This window comes from Cervus elaphus, chromosome 14, assembly GCF_910594005.1.
Source record: "Cervus elaphus chromosome 14, mCerEla1.1, whole genome shotgun sequence".
Lineage (NCBI taxonomy): Eukaryota > Metazoa > Chordata > Mammalia > Artiodactyla > Cervidae > Cervus > Cervus elaphus.
The window spans coordinates 48,555,516-48,578,540 of record NC_057828.1 but is presented as its reverse complement, the minus strand read 5'-3'; the positions used below and the strand labels follow the sequence as shown (position 1 = coordinate 48,578,540).

At 40.6% G+C, this 23,025-nt stretch overlaps 1 protein-coding gene across 2 annotated transcripts in view; it reads left to right on the top strand.

Moving 5' to 3' along the window:
• The window catches only part of LOC122707550 (calmodulin-binding transcription activator 1-like), a 78,084-nt gene extending 58,273 nt beyond the window's left edge, over window positions 1-19,811 (top strand). For both annotated transcript variants that reach the window (XM_043923119.1, XM_043923120.1), the window contains one exon: window positions 19,529-19,811. In XM_043923119.1, coding sequence (XP_043779054.1) covers window positions 19,529-19,598 — 70 coding nt within the window. In that variant the 3' untranslated portion in view covers window positions 19,599-19,811. The remainder of the gene's footprint in view (window positions 1-19,528) is intronic.
• The last annotated feature ends 3,214 nt before the right edge of the window (window positions 19,812-23,025 follow it).

Sequence of the window (23,025 nt, the reverse complement as noted above, 5' to 3'; positions counted from 1 at the left end):
CAAGAAAGTATTTTTTGATGTATAAGAGATTAAGATACTCTTTAGAGGAGGAAATAGAGGGTTTTTTATTTAAATGAACTTGGGACAGTTGGCTTACTAGCTAAAAAACAAGTCTATCTCATGTTGTTCAGTCACTATGTCTGAACTTTATGTTGGATACTTTATATCAAAATAAGTGAAAAGTAAATGTAAAAAGTGGAAATGATAACACACTAGAAGAAAATATGAGTCTATTTACACCGTGTTCAGTGTTCTTATCATGACATCAGAATTAGAAAAGAGAAGACTGATAAATTGTACTGCATATAAATTCACCATTTCTATGTGCTAAAGATGCTGATGCTGAATCTCCCATACTTTGGCCACCTGATGTGGAGAGCCAACTTGTTGGAAAAGACCCTGATGCTGGGAAGCATTGAGGGCAGAAGGGGAAGGAAGCGACAGAGGATGAGTTGGTTGGAGGGCATCACCAACTCAATGAATATGAGTTTGAGCAAACTCCAGGAGATAGGAAAGGACAGGGAATCCTGGTGTGCTGTAGTCCATGGGGTGGCAAAAGAGTTGGACACAACTTAGTGACTAAACAACAAAGATATGATAAAATAAAAATGTAAATGGGAAACTAGGAGAAGTATTTGTCACATATTTGACAGAGGTGTAATATCCTTGATATATAAAAGATCTTTCAGTAAAATGAGTGACTGGAGATTTCTGGTTAAGCATTGATGAGTAATTGGTTAAGCAGTTTACTTAATTAAGATGTATTTCTCTTCCTTCCAAAATTCTGGTGAAATGACAGAAAAGAATCACAAAATATAAACCTACAACAATAGAAAATATGGGAGTGGGGAAATTTTTTGTTAATGGTAGACTAAGCAGTTGCTCCCTCTTTCCTGCAGTTAGGAAAGCTAAACACAATTTAAAACGAAATTTGTTTGAGGGTGATAGTGGTAACAAGAACAGTGAAGATCTGTGGGACTAAGATCTGGGGAGTAAGTAAGGAAGCTCATAGATATGAGACCAGATTTGCATCTACTTCTGCCCTGGAAGAGTCTTCCAATTCAAGACGAGGCCAGCAAATGAGAAGTTGGGAAGCAGAAGAGATTGTAATAGATTGATGGAACTGAAGGGTGGGGGGCAAAAACTAGAATTTGGTATAAATCAAGGAGGAAGGGGCCCTGAGAAACTCCTTACGCTTTGAGTCCCAAAGGCCTATGTCCTGGAATAGTGATTTTCCAGAAGTACTGATGTTGAACTTCAAATCCTCTGTGTCCTTGATTGGATCAAGGTGATCTTGGCAGAACCAAATGTGATTTTTTTCTGGAAGAAGATAACATCACTTGGAGCCTCAAATGATTTCTACATTCATTTACAGTGTCTGAAACTTACCTACCAAATGAGAATTTAGGACAGTTTGACTGAAAATCAAGACTAAATGGATTCTCAGGGACTCAGATAATGGAGTAATTATACACCATCACATAGTATATAACATGTTTAAAGAAATCAAAGACAAGATTAAGAATGAATTAAGTTGGGAGATTGGGATTGACATGTACAATTACTCTGTATGAAATAGATAATTAATAAGAGCCTGCTGTATAGCACAGGGAACTCTACTCAATATTCTGTAATGGCCTGTATGGGAAAAGAATCTAAAAAAAGAGTGGGTATATTGATTCACTTTGCTCTACACTTGAAACTAACATAACATTATAAATCAACTATACTCCAATAAAAATTTTAAAAAATCTAAGTTCTAGATTTGAAGGACTATAACTAAGTAAATTGAGATTAAGATCTTGATAGATGGGTTTAACAGTAGGTTAGTAGTAGTAATAAATTGAAAATAAATATTTAGAATGATAAAATATATAGAGAAAAATTGATGGGAAATATGTAAAAGATTCTAAGAGACATAGGATTCAGTGAGAATATTTAACAAGTGTGTAATCAAAATCCCAGTAGGAGGGAAAGGAGGAATAGTGTACAATCTGTATTTAGAGAGGTAATGACTGAAAATTCTCTGCAACATACGAACGTCAAATCACAGATTCAAGAAATACTGTAGACCCCACACCAGATAAAGTCAAATAAAATCTCACTGAAGTTTAAGATTGCTGAAAACCAAAAATAATGAGAAAATCTTAAATACTTAAAGAAGAATTATATGTTGCATTCAAAAGGGCAATAAGACTGACAGCTGATTTTTCAACACAAGCAATAGAAGTCAAAAGACAATGGATCAGTATTTTTGAAATGTAAACAAGAATGTAAACTGCCAGACTGAAATTTTATACCCAGCAAAACATCCTCCAAAAGGGAAGGCAAAAATATCTTTTTGGATCAACAAAATGAAGAGAATTAATGCACACCAGACTTGCACTAAAGGGGAGTAATAATAAAGATTCTTCTTTGGGCAGAAGGGAAATTGATCCTGCATGGCAGCTTTAAGACGTAGGAAAAAGTGGAGACCAAAGAGAGGGTAAATGCAAATAAATGTTGATGTATAAAACAGCAATGATAATGTCTTGTGTGGTTTAAAATACATATATGTAGTTTAAAAATATAATAATAGCATATAAGCTGTGGGGATGTAAATAGAGTTAGTATCCTGTTGTCTTTGCATTATCCAGGAGGTGGTAAAATTATTAATTTACTGCAGACTTTGATAAGTCAAGGATGCATGTTGTAATCGCTAGGATATTCATTAAAAGAACAATAAAAGAATATATATCTACTAAACTAATAGAAGGTAATAAGGAGGAGAAGGAGGGGTCATTAGTAGTACTAACTTGATTAATCCTAAAGAAGACAGGTAGACAGAAGAGGAACAGAGTATATGAGGATAATAGGAAGCAAACAGTAAGATGGTAGATTTATACCCAGGATATTAGTAATTATATTAAATAAAGTGAACTAAAAATTGCAGTTAAAAACAAAGATTGAGAAATTACTTTTTTAAAAAGTGGATTTCACAACTTTGTACTGCTTCTAAGGATGCATACAAGTGGAAAATAAAATGGAAAAGGACATACCACTCAAACACTAACCAGTAGAAGACTGGTGTACCTATATTAGTAAAATGGAAGTTAAGGCAGGAAAAGCATTATTGGAGATAGAGACATTTCAAAATGATGAAATACTCAATTCAGTAGTTCTACATCTGTATCTGCCTAAATGCATGGTGTCAAAATACACAAGGGAAAAATTGGCAAAACTAGCAAAGGATAGACAAATCTACAATCATAGTGGGGTTTTTTAGTACAGTTTACTAACTGATGGAGTAAACAGAGAATCACTGAGGATATTGTTGTTGTTCAGTCGCTCAGCTGTGTTTGTCTTTTTGCAACCCCATGGATTGCAGCACGCCAGGCTTCTCTGTCCTTCACCGTCTCCCAAAGCTTGCTCAAACTCGTGTCCATTGAGTCGGTGATGCATTTCAACCATCTCACCCTCTGTCATCCCCTTCTCCTCCTGCCTTTAATCTTTCCCAGCATCAGGATCTTTTCCAAGGAGTCAGTTCTTTGCATTACCAAAGTATTAGAGTTTCAGCTTCAGCATCAGTCTGGCTAATGAATATTCAGGATTAATTTTCTTTAGGATTGACTGGTTTGAGGATATAGAAGATCTCAATAACACACTTAACAAGTTTGACCTAATTGAGATCACAGTGGGTTTGCCAGTGGATTAGATATAGAAGGAGAGAACTAGGAGATTGAAGACAACAAATATTGAAAATGAAACATAAAATGAAATATGAAGGACTGTGCACCCATAACTGTTAGATTATACATGCTTTTATATACACGTGGAACATTTATCAAAATTGCTTATCTATAAAGCAAGTGTTGACAGATTTCAAAAGATTTAAATCAGTATCAGACTTATTACAGAGATAGGTCTACTACTTGAAAAAAAAGTCAGACATCACTGAGTTAATAGGGTAAAACAGAAAAATACTGTGATACTGTCAATTGATGTAAAAATTGCCATTGGTAAAATTCAGCATCCATTCAAAGTGAAATCCCATAACACGTTATGAGGAAAAAGTAGCTTCTTTAATTTGATAGAGGTTACTTAAAAGAATCCTTTAGCAAAAAGCAGGTTTAATGGTAAAGTGTTGAAAGTTTTCCTTCTGAGACTGGGAGTAGAAAGAAGTTATCTTTACCATTATTCTTAATGACTTTCTTTAGAGATTCTACCTGGTTCAATGCAACAAGAAAAGTATAAGGTACAGGAATCAGCAAGGAAAGAATAAAACTGGTTTTGTAGATGGCATGTGTATGTAGGGGAAAAAACCTCATAACTTACTGTAATTAATAAGCAAGGCTGCAAGATTCAGAGTAACTCTGGGCACAATTGCAATTTTGTATATCAACAACAAATAAAAAGTGAAGTAGAAATATCATTCGTGGTGGCATGCACAGTCCGATTTTACAGAATAAGTCTAAGTCTAAAAAAATGTAAGGCATCTGTATAGGGAAAGATAAACACTGAGAGAAGTTAAAGGTCTAAATAAATAGATGGGTATACCATGTTAATAGATTGGAGAATCAATGCTGTAAGATGTTGATTCTTCTGAAATTCAAACATGCCTTCATATAGTATCAATAAAAATGCCTGCAGTTGTTTCCTTGATGAACTTGACAAACTGATATTAACATATGCTTGGAAATGTAGACAGCAAAGGATGCCCAGAAGAGTTTTGAAGAATGGCAATCTGAGCAGACTTACTCTACAGGATATTAAGACTTAGTTTAACCCTATGGTAATTAAAATAATATAACTTTAGTGAAAGGCTAGACAAGTTGACCAGCCCAGCAAAATAGTCCAGACACAGTTGCACTTGTATTTGGATGCTTGATTTATCATGTAGGAGGCTCTGCAGAAGGACAGAGAAAGGACAGTCTTCTCAGTAACTGTGTTCAGTTAAATATTCATGTGGGGAAAGAAAAGAAATGTGACCCTTTCACTGCACACACACAAATTAATCCCAAATCTGTCTCCATCGAATTCTCCAGGCCAGAATACTGAAGTGGGTAGCCTTTCCCTTCTCCAGGGGATCTTCCCAACCCAGGGATCAAACTCAGGTCTCTTGCATGGCAGGTGGCTTCTTTACCAGCTAAGCCACAAGGGAAGTCCAAGAACACTGGAGTGGGTAGCCTGTCTCTTCTCCAGCGGATCTTCCTGACCTAGGAGCCTATCTGGGGTCTCCTTCATTGCAGGCAGATTCTTTACTAACTGAGCTATCAGGGAAGCCTGATAAATCTGTATCAGTCTGGGTCAAATCCGGAGGAAAAGAAAAAGAGAAAGAAAAAATTTACTATGAACATTTTTAATCAGATTGTTTTTTTGATGTTGAGCTATATGAGCTGCTTATATATTTTGGATATTAATCCCTTAGCAGTCATATCATTTGCAGAATTTTTTCCCAGTCAAGTTTTTTCATTTTGCCTATATAAAAAAATAATTTAAAAAAATGACCATTTTTCACTGTATGAGGGAATGGAAGTAATGCGGGAGTGGGCTCATAAAAAGTCAAGAGAACTGTAAAGAATGTAAGAGTAGCACACATAGAGGGGAGCTGCATCCTCTAGGATGAGACAGAGCCCTTGAGGAAGAGTCCCCGTGGTGCCCAGGGCTGAGACCCACGCCTGGTCTCCAGGGCAGGCCGTGGCTTCCTGCAGGGCAGAGACGTCTCTGTTCTGTCGCGCTGGTGGATCTTGATGGAAGCCGGTAGTGGTTTAGTCGCCAAGTCATGTCTGACTCTTGCGACTCCACGGATTGTAGTCTGCCAGGCTGCTCTGTCCATCGGATTCTTCAGGCAAGAATACTGAAGTGGGTTACCATTTCCTCCTCCAGGGGATCTTCCTGACCCAGAGATAGAACCCACGTCTCCTGCATTGCAGGTGGATTCTTTACCAAGTGAGCCTAGGAATAGAATTATGGAGCCCACTCCATCCCTCACATTCATTCAGCATTTATTTAATAAATGTTGTTAAACATTCTCTCTATAGCAGATACCGTGTTTGTTGCCAGATACATAAGAGAGGACCAAATAGGCATTGAACTTGCCTTTGCGGAATCTGTAGTTTATGAACGCCTTTTTTCAGGCACTGTTCAGTTACTAGGGACGTAGAGAGTGGAGAGTATCTGTCCTATGGAGTTGGGGGTGTGTCGCTTTCCCAGTGTGGAGGTGTTCACAGCCTCAATCTGGGAGCTTTCTGAATCTGGTACTGTTGGGATTTTTTGGGAAGTTTCCTCTTGATCAATTATTAATTCCATTTCCAGCCTGTCTCTGAAGAATTGGGAGTAGGGGCAGAAAATTCCAAGCTGCCACATGGCTTGGTTTTTTTTGGTGACTAGCCCCATTCGTAGCCATCCTGGAGCCCATCTCCCCACCCGTGCACCGCCACCCCCACCCCCCGCAAGAGTAGCCCCACTAGCTCCTTAGTGCTTTTATCACTTAGAGTTTCAGGAACCCTGGGTCAGGGACGAAGTCAAAGACAAGATATTGGAACCAAAGATGTTCTTATCACTTAAGAAATTACGGGGTTTTAGGAGTTCTCTGCCAGGACTTGGGGCCAAAGACCCAAGTTATTTTCTGTTATCTCACACTGAAGGACCCAAATGAGATTAGTGGTAGATTAAGATTTATTGTAGGGAATGTCTGCATATGGTAGGGATATTAGTATTGATATCTGCAACTCAAGTTACAATTACATTTGCTTTGAAAGGATTGAATTATTCAATTATGTGTTGAATTCTTTGAGTTAGCTTAGTTTCATGACATTAGTTTTGTCCATTATATGTTTCTCAGTTATATTAATATGATTTACAGATCTACTTATCCTTCTAGGTATTATTACCAATTATTACCAATTACAGGTGACTGTTTGTAGTAATTTAAAAATCAAGTTGGAATTATGTATTGATTAATATATTAAGGTTCTTTTCCAGCCTGTCTTGCTTTAAGAGTTATTCTGCCTCAGAGCGGGGGGTGTGTATGTTAAACTCCGCAACCCCCCACCCCCCCCCGCCTGTCCCCCCCAAGGAATCATGGATACCTCTTCTCTGGTTTTCTCCCCATGCCCAAAACCTGTTGTGGTCACCTTGCATGCCAGTGCATGTGTGTGGATGTGGCTGTACATAACTGAAATGTATAGTTCTTCAGTTGCTATGTCATTTCCTCCTCTCTGCAATCCCATGGACTGGAGTACCCCAGGCTCCCCTGTCCATCACTATCTCCTGGAGTTTGCTCAGACTCATGTCCATTGAGTCAGTGATGCTCATCTCATCTCATCCTCTGCTGCCCTCTTCTCTTTTGCCTTCAGTCTTTCCTAGTATCAGGGTCTTTTCCAGTGAGTTGGCTCTTCGCATCAGGTGGCCAGAGTATAGGAGCTTAACTTTTCTATAGAAATTGTAAACCAGTCCCTTATTGCTTATCTCAGTATTTTGCACACTTCTCTAGTTATTGTCTTAGGAAAGGAGGTCTGCCAACATAGTTGCTCACCAGAGAGTGTAAACATTTGCCATATTCCCTCTAGAAAGGTGCCAAACTACACTCTCTATAGCTGAATATGAAAATGTTCAGTTCCCTAAACTGACTGACACAGGTATTACAGTTTTTCAATCTTTCTTAGTCTAATGGGTGAAAAAATTATTTCTTTCGGGTGAAAAAATAGTTTCTTTTTAATTTGCTTTTCTTCATGTGGCCACTTTGTGATCCTTTTGTTTGTGTTCATTCTTTTGTTCTTTTTTCTAGTACATTCTTTACCCTTTCTGATTTCTGTGTTTTTCTTAAAAAAAAAAAAAAGTTTAATTTTTTTCCTGGCTAGCATGCTGTATTTCAGTCTTAATTTTCTTCATTTGCATCCTCATGTCAGTCCTGTGGGTCATGCACTCAAACTTTGAGTCTCTTTGGCCTTGAAAGCACAGCCAGGAAAGGCTTCTTTACCCTACTTCCTAATGTTCTCCCTGGATTTTCTTCTTTGTGTTGAATTTTTCCCTTAGGTCTTTAATACACAGAGATATTTTGTGTATATGGACAGAGTGAGGTAAAGCTTTTTTCCCCCCATATATTAATAGATGCTTATTATTGAGTCATTGATCCTTTCCTACTGATTTGAAATGTTGCCTTTACCTTGTGCTAAATTTCCACAAATACTAATATGTGGTTTTGTATCTGAATGCCCTCTGTTCATTGATCTGTTTATCATAGGCCTGCATCAGTACCATGTTGTTCTTTGCTTTTTCCTTTTTTTCCTTACACACTGATTTGGTTCTTGTCAATCTGACAATTCATGAAGAGAAAATTGTTGCCCCTAGTCCATCCATCCTTTAAGTTATCTTTCAAAAATGGGGTATGACTTTATAGTAGAGGTTCCTTTGTTTCTCTAAATGACCTGTTACTGGTTTCTGTGAGTTGAGGTCACGTTCTTTTTCTTTTCCTTTTGGTAGCAGAAGTTGTGGGTTGATGAGGAAAACCAATTTAAAGCAACTTTTTTTCCTGAATGTTACCATAAATTGTTTAAACACTCACTTATTAATGGAAATTTAGGTTTCTTACAGGGATTTCCCCCTTGTAAAGCAAGTTTTTTTGCCACAGAAAATAGAATTGAAATGATCTCTAATTCTCATTTCTGTAGCCACCGCTTCCTGGCTCTTCTCACATCTTAGAACACATCAAATATAAAAGTATTTATAAGACATACAGGGTTAATAGATGAGTACTCTTGGGATCAGAGACCGCTGACCCGGGGTCTGCGGGGCCCAGGCCCCCTCGCAGAGCATGGGGGGACCAGCATCTGTGATGTGTGTGTGTAAGACACACGTCTTCAGGGACATGTCTAGAAAGTGCTGATCTAGGTTAAAGTGTCCAGCTCTAAATATTTTTCATTGTAAATCATTATGGCTTGATACAAATTTAACATTTTGAGAGCCGAAATTCTTTTTAAAAAATTTTGATTGTGGTAGGATGTACATAACGTAAAGTTTCCCATCTTAGCCATTTTAAAGTATACAGTTCTTCGGCATTAAGTAAATTCACACAGTTGTGTAACTACCTCCCCAGTTCCATCTCCCTCCAGCCCTGGCAACCATCTTTCTATTTCCTGTCTCTGAATTTGACAGCGCTGCTGCTGCTAAGTCGCTTCAGTCGTGTCCGACTCTGTGCGACCCCACAGACGGCAGCCCACCAGGCTCCTCCATCCCTGGGATTCTTCAGGCAAGGATGCTGGAGTGGGTGACCATTTCCTTCTCCAACGCATGCATGCTAAGCCGTTGACAGCGCTAATTATCTCATATCAGGGGAGTCGTATAGCTTTTGTCTTTCTGTGACTGATGTATTTCTCTTAGCATAATGTCCTCATGGTTCAGCCACACGTCATTTCCTTCCTTTTTAAAGGATGAATAATATTTCATTATGTATACAGCACACTGTGTGTCCATTCATTCATCGACAGACACCTGGGTTCCCTCCACCTTTGGGTGTTGTGAGTAGTGTTGCCATGAGTAAGGGTGTACAAGTCTGAGAGCCAGACTTCTTTTGAGAGTTGGTTTTTCTTTTTTTCACTTTTATTCAGATACTCCAATCTGAATTTAATTCCCACTGTTCTGCTGAAACCTCTTTCAGAGAGAGATCACTTGTGACCTCAGAATTGGTAAAGATGAGGGGCATTTTTCAGTATTTTATTTGGTTTCTCAGATGTATTCACACAAGTTGACTGTGCCTTCCCCCTTGGCCTCTGGGATGATGTGTGGCCTTGGATTTTCTCCTAGTGTAGAATGTTCCATTTTGCTGTCTTCTGCCCGACGTCTGAAGGTGGGCCCTTCTCAGGGCTTGACTTGACCTTCTTCGTGTGTGACTGGTAAATGTGGATATTTCTCAGGAATCAACTGAGGTCCTCACCTCTAAGATACTCATTTTTACTCTCAGTGATCCTCCTTCTCCCTCAGCCTGCTGAGAGGGCTCCTGATTCTTTTTTTTTTAACTTTTGCTACAAAAAACTGCATCTATTTTTATTATTTTTTTCCCATTTACAGTTATTACAAAACATTGGCTATCTTCTCTTGTGTGGTATTAGTACATCCTTGAGTTGTCTTATATGCAATAAGTCTGTACCTGTTTTTATTTTTGTGGTAGTTTTTTCAGCAAGTTCAGACTCACCTGCTGCTTTTTGTTTCTGTTGTCTTACTGGAATTTGGAAAACCAGAGTTTTGCTAGGGGACTTCCCTGATGGTCCAGTGGTTAAGAATCTGCCTGCCAGTGCAGGGGCCACAGGTTCAATCCCTGGTCTGGGAAGCATCCACATGCCACAGGGCAACTAAACCCGTGCACTGCAACTAGTAAAGGTCGCATGCCTCGAGCCCGTGAGCTGCAACGAAGAGTAGTCCCGGCTTGCTGTAACTAGAGAAACCCTATGCCCAGCAGTGAAGACCCAGCGCAGCCAAAAATAAGAACAGATAATAAATATTTTTAAAAAATGTTTTGCCAGAATTGAACTTTGGTGCCCACATTGTGTCCCATTTACTTTCTACGTCTCTCCAGGGGTAATTATTTTCCTTCTCTCTTTTCCAAGGTCTCTCTCTCTCTCTCTCTCTCTCTCTCAGCCTTCTTCCTCTCCTGCTGCCTCCACATTCACCTCCAGGGGTGTGCTAGCATCCTAAATTTGTTTTGAGCTCAGCTCCCTCTGCTGAGGGCCCCACCAGAGCTGCCCACCCCACTCTATGGCAGGGTCTGACAGGCTGGTCCTGTGTAGTGTGTCTGAAGTGAGCTCATGGTGTTCCCCTCTGTCTTTCCTGTCTTAAAAAAGGACACCTCCCATGTGTCCAGGGCAGACCTGGGGGCCAGTTTTAAGATAAACATTTGCACCAAAAGTAGTTTCAGCTTTCTAGGAAAGTTGCAAGAATATCATAGACAGTTCACGTGTCCCCCCACTCTCACTGATCCTAATAACGTGAAGGTGGTATGTTCACCCTGACCAGTAACCAGTACTGCTACAGGACTGTAAACTCCACACGTTCTTCAGCTTTCCTTAGTTTTCCCCTAGTGTCCTTTTCTGCTCCAGGACCCCGTCCAGGAGGCCACATGACATTTAGTTGTCCTTTCCCCTCAGGCTCATCTGGACTGTGACAGTTGCTCAGACTTTGCTTGTTTCTGTCGACCTTGACGGATCAGGCATTTGTACGATGTCCTTCAGTTTGGGTTGGACTGCTGTTTGGTCTGTGATTAGGCTGGGATTACGGGTTTTGGGAAGGAAGACCATGGAGATGCAGAGCCCTTCTCATCTCGTCAGATCAGGGGTGCCTGCTATCAATGACTTCTCACTGTGATGATACTCTTAACCTTCACCACCTGGCTGAGGCAGTGCTTATCAGGTTTCTCCAATCTAGAGTTGCTACTTTTTTTCCTCTCAGAGGTCATCTTCTGACACCTCCTTCATCTTTTACGTATTGAATCCAAGCCTACCAGTTCTATTTCCACATAAATTTCCATTCTGTCTAAATCACTCCTTACAGCCACCTCTCCAGGCCAGTCGACAATTACTTGTGCCCAAACGGCTTCTAGAGGGCTCCTGACCCCTGTCCCTGCCTGAAGTCTTGGCTGCTCCCACCCAGATGCCGGAGTGGTTTTTTTAAAATGCCAGTTGGATTATGGTACCCCATTTCTCAATTGTTTGAATACTTTTCCATTGTCCTTAAGATCCAGCTTCTCAGCCTTGTGCATAGGCCTGTGAAATCCTGTGCGTCGCCCGTCCAGCCTCCCGCCTGGCCCCTGTCCCTTCGTCTCTCTCCCAGCCCTTGGTTTCGTCCCCTGAACTCCTTGTCTGCTCTCAGGTCCTTCATCCCATATTGCCTGTGACGTGTCATTTCTTCTTCTTCTTAGGATATGGTCCACCTCCACCTTGTCATCCTTCTGATCTCAGCTAAACATTATTTTCCCCAGGAAAATTGCCTCTTTCCCCCTCGCTCTCCGCAGCAGAATCCATGAGGTACCCTTTGCTGTTCATTTCTGTAGCATCCTGCACTTCTTAACTCTGCTCATGGTGCTTGAAATGACTTGTTCCATGTCTGAATCCTTGCCTCAGTGTCAAAATAGACAAAGCTGGAACCTCTCCTCTGCTCTTCATTGCACATCCCGGGATGTAGTGGCCGAGTCTTCCCTGTAGTTAGGCTCTCCCGATATATTTGTTGAATGAATTTGTCTTTTAATTAGTGAGTAGAATTGCAGAACGGAAAATAATTGCTCCTCCTTCTATTGTATGCGAGTAAGTCCTTGCATTTATTTCTGTGATTCCCTTGAGTGAAGTGTCCTGAATGCCCTGTGTAAGATGCTGTGGTCAGTATGTAATGAATCTAGAAGGGTGCAGTCCCCTCTGCTGCCCCGCACGACCTTCCGGTCCTTTCATTGTCTCACTCCCCAAACACGACTGGGAACCTTAGTGTGCAGAGCCCCATGTGGAGCACCTTCCTGTCAGGACCAGAGCCGTGGAGCAGGACAGGCTGGACAGATGTAATTTCAGTTCTAGCTCTGCCATTTTTAAGTTTTACGTCTTGAATGTTAACCTTTGCTCATCTGAAAAATGGAGAGAGCAGTAGCCCTCTTGCAAACCTTGTAAAGAATCAGATCGGAAAAAGAATGGAAGATGGTCAGCACCATCATCATAGTAATCACAGAGCTGGCATTATTGCTTTTTAAGACCTAAGCACCATGCTGCTCAGTTTGTATTATTTATTTTCTTTAATATTCACAGCAGCCCTATAAGGTAGGGATGTCATTATCTTCATGTTTTAAGTGAAGAAAGTGTGACTTTGTTAAAAAAATTAGTTTATCCAAGGTCATAGAGTAGTAAGCGGTAGAGCTATTACTGAAACCTAGAGTTGGTTCTAATTAGAAAAGGATTCTCTCTATCTTGTATAGCTACCCTGTCTTTCAGTATAGCTTTGTTCTTGGGGTTTTAGAGACTTTTAAGGCATCTATTGACATTTAAAAACTTAAGGGCCACCTTAAGCTGTTATCAGCTGGAATTTGTTTCTTTACCTTTTGGCAGGTCTGACATGGTGCCTGTTGCCTGCAGGAGGCGGGTATATGTGGAGACTGGAGGGTGGGGTTGAACCCACCTAGCCAATTTTTCTTAAAGTGAGGACTGTGGACCTAGGTTCTAGTCAGCTTCACCTGGGGGTTTTACTAAACATGCAGATTGTTTAGCTCCTCTTTTGATGTACTAAATTGTAATCTCTTAAGGGAGAGACTTGGGAACTATTCTCTACAAATGACTTGGTTTACATAGGGGCTTCTTATTTGTCTGAAGCTTGAGAATTGGTGACAAGAGGAAGTGGGAAATGGATCATAACTCCTGACTGTCATGTGGTCTTGGCCCCGACTATCATGTAGGAAGCCAGTAGAGCAGTTAAAATAATTACTGGTGTGCAGGTTAGTAACCTTCCACAGGTCATACAGACATAAAGTCAACAGTCGGTGAATGTTTCCCTTTTGTTTTATTTTTTTATTTGGGGGAATTTGGCATATATCATATTGTTCTTTTTCTCTAGTGGGGACAGTACCTGAGAGGAATGGGTCTTGACTGTAGTAGAGTTAACATATAAATGTGAAATCTGAGGGGGAAATTTAAGAGTATTTGGCAGATTTGCATACCGTTGGTAAAGCTAGGAGTATGTCTAAAGCTGGTTTTTCAAGTCTTTTAGAGAAACTGTCATATTGTACCCTGATTTTCCATTTAGAAACTATGGTAATTTCAGGTTTGTGGCTAATATGAAGGCTGGTAATCAGTAGGACATGTTTTAAATATATAGTATTTATTTTAAACAAGGAGGTTACTTTCATTATTTCACCCAGGATGAGCAGAACCAGGTGGTTCCAGAATTGGTTAGTTCAGTGGCTCCTACTGGCTCCCCGTGACTCTTGGCTGTCCCTGCATGGTGGCTGCAGCTGCGCTTGGTGGGTTAAAGTGCACAGGGAGAGGGCACTGCCCTGCCTTCTGCCACTCCCCACCCCCCCACCCCGTTCTTGAGAAGTTTTTTTTTTTTAACTAAAAATACTTGATTCATCCACAAGAAGGCAGAAAGGAAGAACAAAGGAACAAAGAACACAGGAAATAAGTAGAAAACAAATCACAGGATGGTTAATTAAAACCCAACCATATTTATTATATTAACTGTATATGGACTAAATTATATTATACTAACTACATATGGACCAAATATTCTGATTAGAAGGTGGACATTGACAGACTAGATTTAAGGAAGCAGGGCCCTTGAATTCTTCTTGAACTTTGCTCTGGGATGCAGCTAAGTTACTTTTAAACAGTTTGATCCTTTCAGGTCTTGCTTTGTTAGGTGGGTGTGCAGCAGTGCTCAACCTCAGGCCGATTTCCCCCACTCCTGAGGCCGCCTCCACAGCGCTTGAGGAGTACTCCATTGTCTGGTGAATTTAAAGTTTTTCAGTCTCTGCCCCAGTTCTTAAATAGCTTTTTTGAGATGCAATTGGCATATACTGAGTTGCACCTACTTTTGAGATGTGTGCTTGCCCACACCCCATGGCCATCCCCCTCCACCAGAAGGAGCGGTCCAGTCACTCTTAAAAGTTGCTGGTGCTCAGGGCACATGGGCCCCTTTCTCCTCCTTGCTTTCTCCTTTCATTAAATCTTTGAAGCTATTAGGGAGAAAATTATATTGTTGAGGATAAAGTTCCAGGTAGACAGGTATTTAACTTATAGTTTTTGCTTTTGTTTTCTTTTTGAGGATTGTAGCGGAAATAATATGATGATTGCAGGTGTAGGTTGCTGTATCACTTATAGAAAGTTTTAAGAAACAGGCGTATATTTTAGAGCAGACTGAGAAGCTTGGCAGAGAAAATATATTTTCAGAAAGGTTGAAAGAAACTGCAGAGAGGGTAGCTGTAGTGGGAAGGGGGTGGGGGAGGGAACATCTTCTGCTGGCGGTGCCCCCCTGGGTGCACTTGGAGGAACCATATTCGTGGATACCAAGTGCTTTTCTTGTCTTGGTTTTTCAAACAAGCAGTATTTCTAATATGCTGAAAAAAACTAACAAATTCTAAGATGAAAGGGTAATAGAAATATAATCCCCACTTAACTGAAGGATATACTTAGCTCAAGTGCATTTTATTCTAGTGAATTGTCTGTTTTATTGAGTGACATTTTGGTGATTTATTTATTTATATTTGTAGATTCAAGTTTTTTGTTTTTTTTTTTTTTAAATGCCCCATCACTATAATAAACTTTTGGCTGGACATTTTCATTTTGCTCTCAGAGTACACTTGCTGAGATTAGTTTCTGCTGCAGAAAGCATTATATTGTTGAGTTAATAGCCATTTTGTAAAGAATTAGTAAAATATATAGAACTCTGTTTTAATGGGTTTCTTCAGCTGTCTCCTAGCTTCTCTGACTCTCTGAATTTTCTTGGCTCTTTATTTTTTATTTCTTTCTGGTTCTTGTGTGTATTTTGAAAGTATATGCCTGAGGTGAAAATGGCAGCGTTTCTGTCATGATTTAACCTTATTAGAAACGACGTTCTTTGTTCTGTGTCTCTTTAGTTGAGGAATGAGCCAATTCTCTGTGTTTATAAATGCTGGCTGCTGCTCCTTGGCAAATAAACAGACAAAACCCCAAAAACATTGAAACAGCAACAACAAAAAACAACCCCCCAAAACTCAGAGTACAGATTGAGCATGTTGGAAAATGTGTTCTTTAAAAAGTTGTCCAGACAGTTAGAACTTAAATATGGGTGAGAATTTCTTTGGAAAAAGTCTTCTTTGCTCGAACTCCAATGACTTGTTGGTCTTGTGAAAGTGAAACCTTGTGTGTTTCTTACTGTAGTAATGTTAAGTCACCCGTGTGGTCGTACAGTTTTCTTTCCAATTTCAGATTGAGGGTAGGGTATGTGCTAGTTGTGCTCCTAAAATTTGGGTAGTGTAGGACTTTTGAACATTCCCTGTTTATTTTATTTACTGCTCGTCATTTGGAAGAGGCCTCTCTTTCTCTACCCCTTGCTGTGAAAGTGCTAGTTCTGCCACTGATGGATTTATTTGGGGTCAAAGACAGCCCTTCCCCCACCCCTCAGTTCGCTTTTATTGGTATCTATGAATCCAGTCCATTTGTAGTCCTTGCGGGACTCTCTTTGGGGCCCAGGAAGGGGGCTAGGAGAGTGCTTTGTTTCTCAAATTTCACCTTAAGCCAGTCTTTTGGGAAAAAATAAAAAGCTACTCGCGTCCCATGTCCTCTAGAATCTGGAGCAGAACTGTTGCTTCAGCAGACTTCTGGTTAAGTAGGCAGGTGTCAGATTGTGTCTCTGGGAAAAAGGAAGTGTGTCCCATATACCAGCCTCTGGGGCTCTCCTGGTTGTCGCAGCTGAATCCGTGCTTCTCATATGTGTTGGCCCCAGTGGTCTCTGTTGTTCAGTCTCTCGGTCGTGTCTTGACTGTTTGCCAGCCCTTGGACTGCAGCACGCCAGGCTTCAGGAATTTGCTCAAACTCGTGTCCTTTGAGTTGGTGATGCCATCCAACCTTCTCATTCTCTGTCGCCCCCATCTCCTCTTGTCCTCAGTCTTTGCCAGCATCAGAGTCTTTTCCAGTGAGTCGGCTCTTCGCATCAGGTGGCCAAATTATTGGAGCTTCAGCTTCAGTATCAGTCCTTCCAATGACTATTTAAGGTTGATTTCCTTTAGGATTGATTGGTTTGATCTCCTTGCCGTCCAAGGGATTCTCAAGAGTCTTCTCCAGCACCACAGTTTGAAAACATCAATTCTTTGGTGGTCAACTTTCTTTATGGTGCAACTCTCACAACCATGCATGATTACTGGAAAAATCATAGCTTTGACTAGATGGACCTTTGTCGGGAAATTAATGTCTCTGCTTTTTAATATGCTGTCTAGGTTAGTCATAGCTTTTCTTCCAAGGAGCAAGCGTCTTTGAATTTCATGGCTGCAGTCACCATCCGCAGTGGTTTTGGAGCCCAAGAAAATAAAGTCTGTCACTGTTTCCATTGTTTCCCCATTTATTTACCATGAAGTGATGGGGCTGGATGCCATGGTCTTTTTTTTTTTGAATGTTGAGTTTTAAGCCAGCTTTCTCACTCTCCTTTTTCACCTTCATCAAGAGGCTCTTTAGTTCCTCTTTGCTTTCTGCCATTAGAGTGATGTCATCTGCATATCTGAGATTATTGTTACTTCTCCCAGTAGTCTTGCCTTCTTTTTACTTATTAAATTACATTCTAGGGGATCCTCCTGACCCAGGGATCGAACTCAGGTCTTCTGCATTGCAGGCAGATTCTTTACTGCCTGAGTAACCAGGGAAGCCCTAGTTAGGTTCTAGGGTCCTTGAATAGTAGAGGCGTGGTAAACTCCTTCCTGGTAGCCCTTCCTTTCCCAAATAGCAAACACATGTGAAAAACACTGGCTAAAATCCCTCATAGATTTTCTTTAAGTCACCTAAAATGTCATTACTGGCACAAATTTATTCAGATTGTCAGAACTTCTGAGTGCTTGGGTGGGGAGGGTCCTTGTTTGTGTTTATTACTTAGGTTATATTCTGTTTCATGGATTTATTTGTGGAAACTTGATTGGTTGTAATGCTTACAGGACCTCAGAGAGCAATTCCTTACCACTTGGAGAATCAAACCATGTTGGCCTAGACTGGTGTCTGCAGCTTGCAGTAGGGGTTAAGCTGGTAGAAAGTTTGGGCTAACACATTTTTCTGAGTCTGTGAATTTTAGAAATGATTTAGAAGACTTTTAAAAAGCATCTATACGTACTTTCTCCTCTTGTTGTCAAGAAGTTTTTAAATAAATGCTTGTGTTTTGGTAATGAAGGAGTATATATTGGATCTGAATGTACCTTTTTTCATTTTTAATGGGAAATATTTTAATAAAACAAAACTTGGCTAATGGTAAACTTGCTGACTTCTTGCCTTTGCTTATAAGCATGCTTAAAGTGGTCTGAATAACAGTGCTACTAAAACAACATCTGCATTGTTTTGATGGGGTATTGATTCCTTCTGTAGTGTTCAAAATTGCTTGCATGCCTCCCAGCAACAAATTCATATATGACAGACTTTACTGGAGACGAGCATCCCAGATAAATGAAAGGCTAGTTTACTTTTCAGTATCTCTGAAACTTTAAAAAAAAGTCATGTTTTTAGAAATGTGGCCTTGAGGCACTAACACACTTGTATTTAGTGCATGAAGCTCTGCCAGTTATTTCTTAACAAAACCTAATCAGGGGGAACAAAAATCTTTATAGAGTTTATTTATTGATTGCTCTAAGCCACCAGAAAGAATATCCTGTTCCTCTTAATAAAATCCTGTGGGGCAGTTGTCTTTATTTTAATAGGAAAGTATTCGGGGAATTTGATTTTATCAAGGTAAACTCAAATGTTAGATATTGTAAGATTGAAGCTAACCTTGGAGGCTGGAAGAAGGAATGGTACCTAAAGTTCTTTCTAGTGATGCTCCCTTTTCCCCTCTTAGATAGAGAGGCATTATTTCTATCGCCTGTTATAACTCACTGTACAGCAAGAAGTGAAGAAATTTGTTTGGATCCTTAAGTCAGGAAATGTAGCCCGCTCAAGTTTAGTTTTAGAGAGAAGACTGAAGATCATTAGTAAATAAAATAGTAGTCATTTTATTTACTAGTGAAAGGAATATGGAAATTATTTACTGTAACTCCTAATTGTTATGCTTGCTATTGCCGCAAAGTTAAGTGTGTTTGTCATGATTTCTGTGGTGGCTACATGATGCAAAACAAAACCTTAGCTCTTTCTGTCCTTTTAAGGTTTATTAATGTCCTTTTTAGTTTGTTAATGAGGGAAATGAGTAAATAACAACAGGAAATTGAGGCCTCAACTGTCATACACTTTTTCCCATTGTTGATATTCTTTATGTCAAGCTTCTATTAATTCTGTTTGATTCCAGTAGAGATAGCAAGTTATTTTGCTTAAAATGTCTTTTCCCCCCTGTGCAGTGAGAGTTGAGTGTGAGAACAGATCTTAATAGATATAGTTACACAGTTTATTTTATCATGTATCACTTTATTGCTGTCTTCTAGAACATTGTTATACCAAATGTTCCAATAATGGAAATTTTATGCAGCTACTTCAAATGAAACAAATTTGCAAAAACTCAATTTTGGAACTCATTCCTTGAGGAGAGGAAAAAAAAAAAAACTCACCACGCTGTGACCAAATTAGATTTCTGATATGTTGGCAACTTAAAACACAGTGTCATTTCCCGAAAATGGGGCATGGGTCCAGTGGAAATGTCAGTATTTCAGTCACTTGTAATGGGGGATATTTGGGGTTTAATGTGATTGAATGGTTAAATTTTTATTTAAAAAAGGTAATTAAAATTTGGTTTTGTACCTAATTAAAAATGGCTCAACATGGACTTAGCAGTGACTGTGTTCAGTTACAGGGGGCGTCATCTTTTCAAGAACTTGAGTTTGATTCTGGGAGGTGCGAGTTTTACTTACTGGAGCTCCTTTGTTTTGCAGAGATCATGATGCAGCCGTCCTTTTGGATTTCTTTTTAATAATGTGTGACCCTTCACCTTTGATCCCCTGACCTGCATTACCTTGGTAACCATTTCATTTTTTAATTTAATTTCATTTTTTGATTTTGGTGTACAAGCTGTAACATTTCATCTCTCAGAGTGTAACACGCTGATTTCCTCAAATAGAGATACCCCTTTAAGCGATAAACTTGCAAAATGCTGTCTTCGTTTTCTGTATTAAAATTCATTTCAGTTTTAAAAATAAAGTGTAATCTGTGTTTTCATCCTTTAAAAATTTTAAGTTTAATGAGTGCATTTCCCCACACAGTATATTTCCTCTTCTATTCATGTTTTGCAGTAGCCAGATGAACTTGGTGTTCACATGTAACTTGCACACACCCCAGACACCCACATCTCCTCCCCCACTCCACTCCCATCCCTACCCCTGCACCCCACCCCCCCCCCACCCCGTCACCACACACACCTCCCCACCATCACCACGGTCACCACACACCCCTTCCTTTGCAGATTCACTCTCCTTCTTTCAGAAATGATGGCGACTTGAATTTAACTGGTCTCCACTGCCACTTTCTACCACCTCACATGCATGACATTTTATATTCTCAAGTGTTGTTGAAAGAAAAAGTTTAGCCCTTTTGTTCCATGTATGGGCTGGAAGATAAGAAAGTTGTCTCATTCCCAAAATTCACCTTTCCCCCTCCTTCAGTATTTTATCCTTTATTTGAGATGTAAGTTAAGAATGAATGACATTTCTAATGTGATCAGACGTGTCCTTTGCTGAAACCTGGTTAGTCGGCTCTGATGGTCTATACACCAGACTGACTGCTTTATGCCACATGCTATTTCATGACTGCTTTTCAGACAGTGCATTTGCAACTGTATTCCACTTTTCAGAAAACTCTTATTCAAAAGCAAAAGAAAAACCCTGAAATCTAAAAATAAAAGTCAAACTTAAGTTAATTCTTTGAACTGGCAAGATATTCCTGAGAAATCATGTTCTTTAAAAAAAAAGAAAAATCATGTGAAATCTCATAGCATGGCCTGCTGAAGTACAGATTATTTTCTAAGTGTCTCATTATTTTATTCTCCAACATTTAATGCTGATGCTTTAATTGCACACAGCTGAAGCTGCTAAATGAGCACTGAAATGGATTTAAGTCCTCTCTGAGCTTTGTTGATACCTATAAAAGTTTATGTCATTCATTAGAACCACAAATTAAAATTAGTTGTAGTGAGCTGCTCATTGGAGATCGGAACGCTCACGAACACTTCTTCAGGCCTCCTCGCTCGTCTTTGTCTGTTATACTTAACGTACCTGGGAAACTGCCCTTGGCTTGTCGGGTGTCTTTTCACAGAATTGCAGAATGTCAGAGCTGTGAAGTATGAGTAGGTAAAACATCCCATGATTACAGAGCCAGAAAGAGCATGAATGTTCCAGGAGTGGGAGCAGCTTACTTATCCAACCTTGCATTTTAAGGTGATTTATTTTTTTAAATGATAATGCTTTTAGAGTTGTGTGGGAATGTTTTCCAGGTTGCATCCTTTTATTTGTTCCTCTCTGACCCCTGTCCTTCTAGCATGAGAAGGGTAACGTGTGGCTCGGAGTTTGCTGAACAGACATGGCAGGGCTGGAGGGGCTGTGAGCGGTGGTCTGATCTACTCTCCTTGCTAAAGCAGTCCTGTGCCTGCCCGACCCCCGAGGGGGAGCTGGCTGCTGGTCCCCAGAGTCCCAGCTCCCTGTTGACAGAATCAGGGCCTCTTGACATCTCTCCGAAGACTCTCAGGTCCTCTGGAGACAGTCAGACACTTTGTTCCTAAGTCCAGTAGGAGCTGAGAAGACAGTTAATAGGCACCCAGGAGAAATGTCTTTATTGTGATAATTTTTATTTTGCAATTTAGTCAGAGAGAGCTGGTATACAGACGGTCACATTTGTTACCTATTGTCAGTGAGCAGCGCTTACTTGGTTAGTATTTAGGAATTCTAGTGAGTTGTAAGTCACCTGGATGTAGTTTTTGTGAGCATGAGTCGGTGAGAAAACCCTAGGCTGAGAGTCAGAAGACCTGCTTTGGACCGGCAGGGTCTCTGGATTTGCCAGGGGTCTCTTGTGAGGTAGCGACGCACAAGACTCAAAAACTCAAATAGAAAGACTTCAAAAGGCTTTCATGTTGTGGTTGAAATCAGTGAAATCATTTGTTCCACTTAATGTACAGGGGTTTGTAGAGCATTTCATTGATTCGACTTCAGTTTTATCCTGTGTGAAACGTGGGGACTGTATATCTCCTACTAGCTTTTTAGGGTTGTTGGCAGGATAAATGAAAATGCATGACGGACACCCTGGGAGCCCAGAAGAAAGGTGTCTTTGAAATGGAACCTCATTCGAGGGCTGTGCTCTTGGCAGCTGCAGTCTTCATGCTGGGAGGACGAGGTAGTGAGAGCTCTGGTGATCGGTCAGGAGCTCGGCCGCCTTGCGTGGAATCCTGCCTCCCACCTTGACCCTTCGCAGGTGGCCTGGCGGAGACCATCATCTAACTTTTCTGTGCCTCAGTTTCCTCCTCTTTAAAATAGGGTTGATGGGGCTTCCCTGGTGGCCCAGTGGTAAAGAATCTGCTTGTAATGCAGGAGACATGGGTTTGATCCCTGGGTTGGAAAGATCCCCATGGAAAAATTGCCTTCCACAAAACTGGTCCCCGGTGCCAAAAAGGTTGGAGACCACTCACTGGTTTATGGGAATAACCAGTGCTAGTTCAGATGCTTCAAGTTAAACCTGGGTTCTTAACCATTTAACAAGACAAGTTTAGATAATTAAGAGCCTGTTGGCCCTTTAATGATAGATTCTTTGATTTTAGCTAATTTAGGCTAAATTAAGAGACACACAAAAGACCCGTGGGTGGGAGAGACCCCCATCTTTTTTAGTCAGCACTTGCTCGTTCTCTTAGCTTCAGTCAGCTGTCTAGCGAGCTGAAGAGTCAGAAAGCATTGAGAGATTTTTGCTTTGCTGTAAGAGGCTTCAGTGCTCCATCCTCAGTAGAATAAGGAAGAAGGAAGTCACTGCTCTGTGTCATGTTTCCCCAAGTGTTTCCACATAATTACCTGCATTTATCTATGAGCTCTGTGGTGTTTGTTAACTCTGCCTGGCCCCTGAGAACACTGACACTCAAGCAGGTTAAATGAGCTCCTTTGGGGTCACCCTTAGTGGGTCACAAAACTGGGTCTTGAGTCCAGGACTTCAGTCCAGGTACTGCCCTTCCAGGACCCGCTGCCTAGTGTTTGCTGGCAAACCTAGCGGCTCTCCTGACAGGAAATTCTGCCCTCGTCTGCACACATTCTTGTCCCTCAGCTACCAGCAGCCCTGCCTTGGTCAGGCGTCCAGTGCCCGGGCAGGAAGGCCCTGCCTTCACATGGCGCCTGGAGGGGCTCTGGGCAGCAGCTTCCTTGCTCTTGCTTTTTACCACACATCCAGCTTTAAATCGTGGAGC